The sequence below is a fragment of the Microtus ochrogaster genome, chromosome X (assembly GCF_000317375.1).
Source record: "Microtus ochrogaster isolate Prairie Vole_2 chromosome X, MicOch1.0, whole genome shotgun sequence".
Taxonomy (NCBI): domain Eukaryota; kingdom Metazoa; phylum Chordata; class Mammalia; order Rodentia; family Cricetidae; genus Microtus; species Microtus ochrogaster.
In genome coordinates this window covers 33,992,579-34,005,333 of record NC_022026.1, presented here as the reverse complement: position 1 = coordinate 34,005,333, position 12,755 = coordinate 33,992,579, and the positions used below count along the sequence as shown (strand labels likewise).

Sequence of the window (12,755 nt, the reverse complement as noted above, 5' to 3'; positions counted from 1 at the left end):
AAGTATGGAATATATACATATTAGAGTACTACTCAGCAGTAAACAACAATGACTCCTTGAATTTTGCATGCAACTGGACGGAAATAGAAAACACTATCCTGAGTGAGGTAAGCCAGACCCAAAAAGAGGAACATGGGATGTACTCACTCCTAATTGGCTTCTAGCCATAAATAAAGGACATTGAGCCTTTAATTTGTGATCCTAGAGAAGCTAAATAAGAGGGTGAACCCAAAGGAAAACATATCGTCATCCTCTTGCTTTTTTTTCTATTTAAAAAAGAAAAGATTTAAATGTGTAGTTGATGAAAGCAATATATTTAGATATAAGATTGTGAGGGGCATCTATTTGTATGTTCTATCTAAAATAGCATCTTTTTCACCAGTACAATTATGTTTATAATGATATCCAAATTTAAGATAATATTGTAGTTTTTATACATCTCTAATTTATATTAAGAGTAGGCAATAGAGGGGAAACAAACATACCATTTCAAATTCCACCTACCCTAGTTTCAGTAACTTTGAGTCATTGTGTACTACGTGTGGAATTTGAAAACTAAAATACAATAATGCCATCAAATTGAATTCTCAATCAGATATAACAAGGATTAAGAAGGCTCCTCAAAGAACAGACTGAGCAGCTTCCATTTCAAATGCAAATATTTAAAAGGCTGGCAGGCCCATTTCCAGCTTTTGAGGAATGCTGTTCATTCTTTGACTTTCCCTTTACTGACTCATAAAGAATACCAGGCAAGCCTGAATGCCACAAAAAAGTTCTTATGGAAAGCAAATCAAAGGAGATACATTAATACAAATAATAGTTGTTTCATCACTAAAATTATAATATGGTTCAAGCATTTTAAACAACAATAACAAAAAAGCATTTAAGAGACTTTATTTCAGACTATTCAAATTTTTATCAAAAAGAAAATGTGAAGAAAACGAGGGAAAAATACATGTTCACATAGATATATTCAGGATATCTGTTCTCATTTTAAATCACAACATTAGTTTTGTTAGGGAATTTTTTGGTAATTACCAGTTGTTTATATTATAAACAGTTTTCATTTATAAACAGACAGACACTGTTGTTAGGTAAGTAATAGTTTTAAATCAAAAGGCACAGCAGGTACTGTGCTAGGAAATGCTAGGAATAGGCCTGGGTATCCAGCCACCATTACTGATTTAAGGATCCTTGTCTTGAGGAAGTGTGATGGGTGTATTGTGTTTAAAACAAAAGTAAGATTCCACTGGTCCCTTTATAGGTGGCGTACAACCACAGTGATTGTCAGCAAGCTGCCAAGACCAGGTGCTGGTAAAAAGACACCATCAACTGAGCCAATTAACATTTTTTATCACAACTAAAGACATCCCAGTGGATGGCAATATCCACTAAACTCTGATGGATATTTCTTCACAAGCACAGTCAGTTATCACAAGTTAAAAATTTTTAGAATTTAAACTTTCATAATACATTCTGTCTATTTTAAGACAAACAAACTCACATTTTAGATACATATATGCGTGCCTGGAAAGATATATATTCCAAGGTATTAATACTGATTAAATTTTGAAATGAATAACCATTTTTTTGTAACTTTGTCTATATGTTATGATTTTCTTTCAATTTGCATGCATGGCTGATAATAAAAATAATAAAAAAACCTATCTGAACCAGGATATTTTGAACAATATAGAAAATATTGTTAACAAAATACAAGGTTTCCAAAGTGCTTTATCTAGTACAGATTTTGCTTGTAAATTTGGATTTTCTAAGTGATACTAATAAAACCAAAAGTCCTTAGCAGATAACCCTGAAGCAGACTTTTTCTTTTTTCACTCATGCATATTTTTGGTATCTTTCACATATGGGCTTTACCTACCAGATGCCATTAGTATCCACTCCTTAGTTGTGAGAACCAAAAAAGTCTCCAGATCTTGCCAAATGTCCCTTGGAAGACAAATTCACCCCTGGTTGAGATGCACTGGCCTAAACTAATAGCGTGCAAATCAGTCTCTCAGGGTTGCTTTTGCTAGATAATCTGCCTCAATTGCCCTATTGTTCAGTACAGCTGTCAGTCCATAAGAATTAAATGAAGCTTGGTTACTGCTCATCTAAGCATATGGTGGATAACCTCTAGATCGTAATAATTAGCTTATAACTACGTCTCCAGGAATAAAATTGTTGTTTTTCCACTTTGAACTCAGCATGGAGCTCTAGGAAACAATACATATTTACCACTAAACTTAAAACATCAAAAGAAGCTTGAGGAGAATAAAAGAGAGAGAACATCTTTGGTCATAAAGGAACAAAATCTGAATGCATCCACTTTGCACATGCCTCCCTTTCAGAGTCTTCTTTAAATCCCACCAAATGAAAGCATGCCCCCTGTGTCCTTACATGCTTTCCATATGCACAAATCCTCACTCATAATTTGTTCCCACTGGAGTGGAGTTCTGGAGGGCAAACGTTTTCAATTTCTTTTCTTTGGCAACTTAGGTTCACTTATTGTTTTCTTAATTCATTAAATCATCCAAACATATCCTTAGCTGTTAGCACTGTATTTAATCTATACAAGAAAAATTACAGCACTATACACTGGGATTGGGGAGATGAATGAGTGTTGGGGAGGCCTGCTTGGAGGAAGTGATTTGAACCAATTGATCAGCAACTGGAGGAGGTAGGAGGCAGGGGAAAAGGAAAAGAGGAAGATAAAAATTGCTCAGTGGGCATGATTCTAAGCAGTACTGCTTTGAACTGGCTTATACAGTGTCTAGGGAGGCTTTTCTGATTAAAGATTGATTAGTGAATAAACAAAGATGAAGCAGAATGAAAAAAAACCTAAGAAAGCTGAGAGGTAGCATGGTTGGATTAAGTTCAAGGATTTTCCAGTTCAGGTTACAGGAAGCATACTTTGATATCTCCAAGTGACCTCAAGGTACTTTTGGCCAGTCTCAGGAACCCTGACAAGGTCAACTTATATCTGGTATGACATATCTTATAATTATGTTACTTCTTAGGCATAACTCAAAAATAACTTATTTATACTTGGAACATGGCTATGAAAAATTCTATATGACATATTGACAGAACGAAAGATACTGCATTTTGTATAGTGTTTCTAATTCTTAGTAGACTTTAACATGAAAAGAGATCATTAAAATGATTTGTCTAATATGTTCAGAGTTAACTATTTAGATTTTTTTAAAGGGCAAAATTTAGCTTGTCATATGCAATTCTGATCATTTTTAGAAACATTTATGATACTTTAAGTCTTATAATATTAACGAAACGTCTATAGACATATTTTGAAACCCTTCACACTAGTAAATTTCTTTACAATGTTGCAGAATTTGGGGTTTGTTTACACTATATAAACCATTACTATATATTCCTTTAGTTCTTTATAACATAATGGTTAGTTTTTCTATATAAGGAACAATCATATCAGAAAAAATGGGACATCCATTTCTAACCCAAAGTAAACAGTCAAATAGAATACAACAGCTGAGAGCTGACATCTTTTTGTAAAGGAGAAGTCAATGATAGCCATATATAATACACTCAAGTCTTTCGACAGCTCTGGAATGAGGAATTCTGGTCAAATATTCTACTTAATAGAATTGCCATATATTTTACATGGTTCTCCTGTTTTCAAAGAGTTGCAATAGATCAAAATATACTGAGGGCTATGTAGCTAGGGTGGTCCCAGCTGAGCTCAAAGGGAATTATCTGGGTGTATGTGATTAACTAGAGGGAGTGGGTAGGCCCTTAGGGCTCTATTTGCATGACAGGATTTATGCTGGCATTTTATTTATTCTTGGCTTCTAGGAAAGAGAAGATATAAGCTGTGATGACTGAACAAAAGAGGAAGGAGGGCAGTGAGGGGTTTATAGTATTAGTCTTTCAGGAAGCTAGGACTTAAAACATTTTTTAGAGCTTCTAAGGAGAAGGAGGTCAGGAGAGAAGGGAAAGAAACAGTTTTTATGAAGTGTCCTATGAATCATGACTTCTTAAGCACTCAAGAACTTGTGGCAAAAATTGGCACAGCAGGACACTGTACTTTGGGCCTGTCGTCCATATTTCCGTGGAAGGTGACTCAAAACAGCTTTATGGAAAAAAAGATCTTGTCCAGTTGAGAACTAGAGCAATATATGGCAAATTGTTTTGTCCAATCTCCTAGCTGACTTGTGAGCAAATGTCAAAGGGTAACCATAGGTAACATGTTATCAGCATGCATGCAAGTATGTGGTAACTCCAGATGTGCCAGTGGGAATACAAACTGTAGGAGTTTGAGTTCAGTTTGACGAGCGGTGGGGAGAAGAGATTATTAGGAATGTTTGGATTATTGTTACTAAGGCAACCTGCCTCTGAATTCCTAAGTGATGAGACTTGGAGACCTTTAGCTTACAAAGAAAACTAAATTATTCAAGACACACACCAAAGATCTTACAGTTTCTCAAGGTCATCTTCACAATATCAATTAGCAGTTTATTGGCAAAGCAAAGAGAAATAAACTTATGAGGCATCTACTAGAGACTTGGGAGTGATAAGATTTTAGACAACAGTTTTATTACTGATTAAGACTTTACTTGGTTAAACAAAGTGTTTCATTTTTAAGTCCATTATTTTTTGCCTTTTCTTTTTGAAGGGGTACAACACTAATCATTCATTTAAATGTGAAGAGCTTAGGAGATGAAGGTTTTAAAATGTGTCAAATAACTTAGTCCTCTTAGATCAGGAATTATATATACAATCTTTTTCTGTAAAAACTCACCCTTGCCTCTTTAAATTCAAACTGCCCTTAATGAAGAATGAAAATTTTCTGTATATTACCAATTTAGTCCTGAGTCTAACAAAATGAAGATGCTCATTTTTGTTTACCAGTTACAGTTTATACTCAAGGAAGATCAAAGTACTCTCAAGGGGATGATGGCATAAGGCAAATGAGGACTTCTTAAAATTAAATGTTTCTATGACTTGAGAAATGCCTCAGTATTTAAGTGAACTTGCTGTTATTCTAGAGAACCCAGACTGAATCTCCAGAACCTTCATGGTGGCTCACAACCCTCTATAACTCCAGTTCTAGGCTTCTGAAAGCACCAGGTATAAAAGCAATGTACAGACATACATTCAGGCAGAACACTCATGCACATAAAATAGGAGGTTTTTTTTTAAAAAAAAAACGTTAAAGAGTAGATCTATGCATTAAAATTTGAAGTATATCCATAAGTGAACATGGTTACACAGATATCCCTAACAGAATAATTTTTCATGTTGGGTTTTCTCCTAGAATTAATGCAGTTTCCTCTAACATTTCATATATTTTGAACAGCAGTTTTTCTGTTTATTTTTTTTGTGTGTGTGTGTGTTTGTACTGCTTTAGAAAATTAAAGGAGAAGCCTGGCACTGTGGTCTATGCATGTAATCATAGTACTAAAAGGATGGAGGCAGGAGGACCAACTAATATAAGGCTAGCCTGAGTACATGAAAACATGTCTCAAAACAAAAGTTAAGAGTTTAAAGAAATCATTTTTTTTTTTGTTTTTTCGAGACAGGGTTTCTCTGTGGCTTTGGAGCCTGTCCTGGAACTAGCTCTGTAGACCAGGCTGGCCTCGAACTCACAGAGATCTGCCTGCCTCTGCCTCCCGAGTGCTGGGATTACAGGCGTGCGCCACCACCGCCCGGCCTAAGAAATCATTTTTTAACACAGAATATTATTTCTTAAAATGACATACTAATGCCTGGGTTGTTATAATTCCCTATAGGACCAAATAAATATTTTAACAATTACATGTTAGTGTGTCAGACTTTCTTTACTACTGAATCTGGATTACCAAAGTTTCTCTCTGTTCGGCCAAACTCTAGCATCTCTTAGGAACTCATTGTTGTCTTTTTCTGATTCTACCTTCAAGATTTGACTTTTCCTAATGTAGAAAGAATCACAGAGATGGTTGTGGTGGGTCAAAACTAAAATAGTGTCTATGAGGTTAGACAAATAATTGACTGAGTCAAAAAAACATTTCAGAAGTACAAGATGCCATTTATCCTCCTAACACTTCACCATTTTAATTCTTATGTAAAAGCTATTCCCAAGTTTATTTATCAAATAAACTGTTGCACATATGTATTTTGTTGAGGGAAAAATCTGTTGGAATAATTAATAGTTATGAAAACATCTTTTTAAATTCTGTCAATACATTTAACAACTTTACAAAGTTTTATTCCTATATTTCTAGTATATGAGGTATAGAATGAAGACACACACAACAAATATTTATTGAGTGCCTGGGTAACACATTGTTTATTAAAAAACACACTCAGAAGCAACAGGAATCTGACAGATTTAAAAGAGAAAAGAAGTATTTTCTATAATTTATTTGGAGCTATGAATGTTATTGAAGTAAAATACTTGCCTCAAACACTTTTCCAACAGCTGAAATTAATTTTTATATTGTATGGTGGTGAAACATATAAGGCTCACTGGTTCTAAATATTCTATTCAAAATATCTCAAAAGAAAAGAGTATTTGTGCAGTCAACTATTTGAACTAGTAGAGTGATTGAAGCAAAAAGGAGAATAGGCAAAAAGATGTTTATTTAGACAGTACATAAATATAGAATTGAGTTTCTTCCATAAAATATTCAACTTGAATTTAGGGGTTATTAAGTAATGTTGCCTCTATGCCATTTTAAAAACTGATGAAATCTCAGATAAAAGAACTAATAAGGCAATCTACATTATGAATTTGGAGATGTATCTAACTATATGTATATATATATCATATACATATAAATCTATGTCTTGAATAGTTTCAATATACTCACTAGCTGAGTGATAGATAATATACATGATATTAATAATGAATAGATCACTATCCTCTAGATATTTCCTAATTTCTTTTTCCATCATTGGAATGTGATAATTTTGAAAAAGGACTTAATCTATAATGTCAGCTTTTTTTCTTTATTTCTGTATTCTCTCTCTCAGAAGATGGCTGAGGAAGCTTTTTTTGGCATGTGCATTTTGTTTATGCTACACATGCCAAATAGATGTCCCAAAATGAAACTCTGAGCTCATTTGGAAGTCATTTTTGGTAGCACATGAATCAGAACTCTTATTTTCTTCTCAGCACTACTGGTATTTTATTGCTTCCATCTATAGTCCAATATGCTTTTAGTGCTAAGAACCCTGAGGCCAAACACACAAAGCACTAAGAAAATGGGAACTTCTAGCGATTCCAATTTTTGTCTCTCTTTCGGGGTTCTTTTCTCCCCTGAGAGAGTGAAATCACTTTAAGCTCACCATGAAACAGGAACATGGTGAGCATCAGTGATTGACTGAAGCTGGAGATGTTGATTTAGGAGTCTTTGACTTATAGGTTAGGTGTAAAACCCTTAAACATGTTTATCAAAGTCTGCTTGTCAAACTCCAATGGATTTTTTTCCAGACTCTGTCCAAATGTCAAGGTCCTTATGAAGACTTCTCTGGTCACCACAGGCAGAATTAGTCTCTTCCTACTTTGTATTATTACTATATCCTAACATATTACTATATGTCAACACACAGTAAATTCTAATGAATGTACTGCCTGTACTCATAGAATATAGACAAACTGTTTCTTCCCTTTATGTCTGGCTCAGCACATCAAATCAAGCTGATTCTCAATAAGTAATTAAAAGAATGGTCAGAGAATAAATAATAATACCCTTCATTTGCACATCATAGGTTACAGGAAATCAATGCTCAGAGAGGTTACATGAACAACCCAATTCAAGACTGCCAATAAGTTGCACACCAAGTTTGTATGTCAGTAAAGTTAACCACAGTAAAAAAAACAATAATGAAAGTAATCAACTATACCAATGTCTTACAATAAAAGATATTTACAACCTTTGAGTTGGTTACCTCTGGAATCTTTCATTTAATTATTGAGATCTCTAATTGACCTGAACTATGGAAAGAGAAACTACAGATAGGAGTGTTATTCATGTGTTTATGCATCCATATTATATTTATAATTTTCACAGTTTGAAAATTGTCTGACTACTTTTTATGAGCTCTTATTGCTAACACATAGTAATTATGGGTGAGCTGAAAAATTAAATATGTATCTTCGTTAAGGTTCAAAGGCCAATCTCAGCTTTTATTTTCAGCAAGGACATAAAAAGCAATTAAGATATTTATCAAAGTTTGGTGTAGTTTGTACTACTACCAGAGTTGTTGACTCAACTTTTCAGATATGCCCTGATTTTTATCTCAAGAAGTAGGAGGAAGTGTTTCCCCAAGACTATTCTTATCTGAAATTGTCTAAGTCCTATTTAAATCAAACCACTTTATGGGACAATATCACTGATTAAGAGTCCCACTTAACAAATAACTGTTTTGGTGACAGGAAGACATCTCAAATGACAAATATGGCTGTTGACCTTCTTGCTGGGGATAAAGGTCTCTAACATGGAATCAGTACAGTCATTAGATGTATAAAGATGTCAGTACAAGTTTTTAAAAACCAATCAACAGGACTTACCATGTTTTAAAATACATTACTCACCAAAAATAGGTTTCTGAAGTTGTTGAGATCACCAAAAAAGTCTTCTATAGTTACTGTGTTTGGATCAAAAATGAAGTATTCTCCCAGGTTCTCATAAAGCTTCACCATATTGCTGTGCATGATGGACAATTTTTCATATTGCTCTCTGGCATTCTTTGTAAAGCTGTAACTTTGCATTAAGGAATGTGATCCTTATAATATTTCAGAGGCAGCCACTAGACGTCAAGACTTAATAAAACTATTGCTACTGTAAATACACACACACACACACACATTTGTTTGCTAGAACTGTCATGATAAAGTACCACATACTGGGTGCTTTCAACAACACATTTTTTTTCATATATCCAGAGGTTAGAACTCTGAGTGAAAGGTATTGGCATACTTAGTTTCTTATGCGGCCTCTCTCATGGTGGCTTTCAGATCGCTGCCTTCTTGTGTAATTTCTTACTTGTTTGGTTGTGTGTGTTCAAATCCCCATTTCCTAAAAGGCCATCTTTCATGTAGTATTATCACATAACTTAATATTTTTTTTATCTTAATTACCTCTTTCTTCAAATATAGTTCATTCTGAGGAACTTCCAATTCTGAGGAACTTGGATGAAGTATGGTGTGTGTAGGGCACATCACACAAGTAAGTACAAGGGTTATCGCAGTTATATAGCTTACCAGGTTTGAAAATCTTTTAACTGGACAGAAACATTTCATGTATAACATGTAGGGCAGCTTGTAAGAATATTTATGCTAAATTAAACCATATAGATGCATATCTATCAGAAAACGACCTCCATTTCTGTATGTATGAATTTATTATGTGTGTATATAAATATATGTATATCCATGTAGAAATACATATAAAATATACATAACCCATATGAAGATGGAAGGAACAGAAAAAGAAAAGTCCCTCTTATCATTCTTTTACCCTCTTCCTCTAAAGTACCCAAAAAGAATTCTTTTAATTACCTGTTGAATAAGTTCTATGACCATTAGTCCAGAGATGCCAACTCTATACCTACAGGAAAAGGATGCCATTGCCTCTAAAGAACATCATAGGGATGTGTGTTTTGTTAAATTGTTCCCATTTTTTTTTCTCACACTTGGCTCTTCATGACTATGTATTCTTCATCAAAACTTTTGCTTAAAATATATACTCATCTCTCGTTGGCATTTTCAATTCTGTCATCTCTCATGTCACAGCAAATGTAAATTGCCATGTGCAGCAGACACTGCTCATTTGTTTCCTGGCTGCCCAGGCCGCAAATAATCACATAGAAATGATATTAAATAAACACTGTTTGGCCAATGGCTTAGACTTCTTATTAGCTAACTCTTGCATCTTAAATTAACCCATTTCTATTAATCTGTGAATCACCACGGGGTTATGGTGTACTGGTAAGATTCTGACTGGCAGCTCACGTATTTCTCTTTTGGCAGCTACATGTTATCTCCCTGACTCCGCCTACTTTCTCTCTATATGTCTGTTAGGATTGCAGACTGCCTTTATTCTACTGAGCCATTGGCCAAAAAAGCTTCTTTAATAACCAATGATAATAAAACATATTTATAGCATGCAGAGGAGAATCCCACATCAATGTGGTGGCTCATGCTTGTAATCATGCATTTAAGTTTAGCCTGTGCTACACAGCAAGACCTTGTCTAAAATTATAACTATATGTAATATTCTACCTATCTATGTATCTATGTATGTATCTATATATCTCTATTAATGTTTTAAAACTATTGAAAATAAATTGTAAAATGGAACCTTTTATGACTAATAAATACAAAACCATAATTATGCTGACTAAAATTTCTAGTTCTGCACTAAGTATGATGAATATTTTTGAGACTTACATCTGGTCTTTCTTCTTAGGCTAGGTAATTGTTGAATGCTAATTCATAAGAGTGTAGAGAACAGTAAGGTAATAATTGTGAAGAAAAGAGGAAGCCAAATCAACATTTAAAATTGGAGTTAAGTTCATTAAAAATGACGGGTGATCATAGAAGTAAAGTTGTAACATGGGTCCAAATGTACTTTCAGTGGGCAAACCACGTTGGTTTTTCTAATGGAAGCAACTCAGAAATCAGGCCATTTGTGTAAAATTATTCTACAGCTGACACTTACAGTATATACCATGATTTTGAAAATGAGATATCACTTATCTATGGTCTTTTTAATACTGCTTAACTATTAGCACTAACTCTCTGCTAAAAAGTATAATTAAATCATTCAGCCCTCAAGTCTATTGTGACATTAATAGACCTGAAAGAATGAATACTTTTATAACTGCCTTTTTTCATAATATGCACATGCTTCATATACATTTTGATTTTATTATTGAAAAGTACCTCCATATAATTTTTACTTTTAACACTATGTTTGGATATTAAACATCCTGTTTCAGTGGAGCAGAAATGAAACAGTAGTCTTTATTTCTAAGCACAGAATTTAAGTGATTGTTTTATTTCCTTACTGCCCCCCCACTCCTACACACACACACACACACACACACACACACACACACACACACACACAAAGAAAAAAAGAAAAAGGAAAAGAAAAATAAAGATTCATGCCAGAAACATACTGGGCAGAAACACCTTGAAAGGTCACTTAAGTGCAATTATTTGCAATGCGGATTATGAAAATGTATATTTCAGGATGTCCAACCTCTGTAAACCAGTGAAAAAGTCAAAGATAACAAGAAAGGCAAAGTTCGGCTGAGGAGCTCCATCTGAACGGGTGAGTGTGTGCTATCCAGGGGCGGATTGTCCCTGAAGAGAGCACAAACCCCCCTCCCCCAGCTCCTTCTGCAGGACTGTCATTCTTACATACGACCCGCCCTCCAAGCTTGCTTGATCTGCAAGGTCCTTTGCTTAGGAACAGGTTTCTGATCCTACACTAAGGCTACCCACCCAGAGCAGTGAGTGCCTGCCTACTACTGGGCAGGCCGCAAGGACCCCCAAAGGGAGTGCAGGCACGTTCAGCTTGCGCTGCAGGGTCTCCTGTGTTCTACTCGACCCCAACCTGCCCCACAAGTTCGCCCTTTTGTCCGCGGGTCACTGGATTACCAGGCATACATATTTTGGTGCTGAGGAGGTTCATCTGGACGGGAACGGTTCCTGCTTCTTCACTGATGAGATACACCCAGAGAGTCAGTCACAGCAAAGTCTGGACCAAGACACCAGGCCTCTCCTGGCTCCATTTGAAGGAAGAGATGGGAAGGCTCCAATGCAAGAATTGCTCCAACAACCTGAAAGGCTACATGACATCACCAGAATCCAGGGATCCAGAAATAAGAAGAATTGTGCACCCTACTCCAGAAGAATTAGAAGAAATCGAATCAAAAGTGAATTATATGAAAATAATAGAGGACCTTAAACAGGAGGTGAAAAACTGCCATAAACAATTAGAGATTACAAACAAAAAGGTAGAGGAAATTAATAAATCACTCAAAGAAACCCAGGAAAACCAAGAGAAACAAGAAAAAGCAATCAAAAAGGTAAGGGAAGCGGTTTAAGACTTGAAGAATGAAATGGAAGTAATGAAGAAAACACAAAGGGAAGGATGGAGATGGAAAATCTGGGTAAACGAACAGGAACTACAGAGACAAGTACTACCAACAGATTACAAGAGATAGGAGAAAGAATATCAGACACTGAAGATACCATAGACAAAATAAACACACTGATCAAAGAAAACAGCAAAACCAACAAATTCTCATCACAAAACATTCAGGAAATCTCGAACACAATAAAAAGACCACACCTAAGAATAATTGGGATAGAAGAAGGAGAAGAAGTAAAGCTCAACGGTCCAGAAAATATATTTAATAAAATTATAGAAGAGAACTTAAAGAACCTAAAGAAAGATATTCCTTTGAAGGTTCAAGAAGCATACAGAACACCGAATAGACTGGACCAAAAAAAAAAATCTCCTCGCCTTATAATAATCAAAACACAAAACATACAGAATAAAGAAAGAATATTAAGAGCTGCAAAGTAAAAAGGCCAAGTTACTTATAAAGGTAAACCTATCAGACTTACACCTGATTTCTCTACGGAAACAATGAAAGAAAGAAGGCCCTGGATAGATGTACTGCAGAAACTAAGAGACCATGATGCAAGCCCAGACTACTATACCCAGCCAAGCTTTCGTTCACTATAAATGGAGAAAACAAAATTTTCCAGGAGAAAA

General features: G+C 35.0%; 1 protein-coding gene across 3 annotated transcripts in view; it reads right to left on the bottom strand.

Annotated features, from left to right (window-relative positions):
- Positions 1 to 12,755, bottom strand: part of Diaph2 (diaphanous related formin 2) — a 793,576-nt gene that overhangs the window by 220,966 nt on the left and 559,855 nt on the right. For all 3 annotated transcript variants that reach the window (XM_026784823.1, XM_026784824.1, XM_005358668.3), the window contains one exon: positions 8,555 to 8,719. In XM_026784823.1, the coding sequence (XP_026640624.1) occupies positions 8,555 to 8,719 (165 nt within the window). The remainder of the gene's footprint in view (positions 1 to 8,554; positions 8,720 to 12,755) is intronic.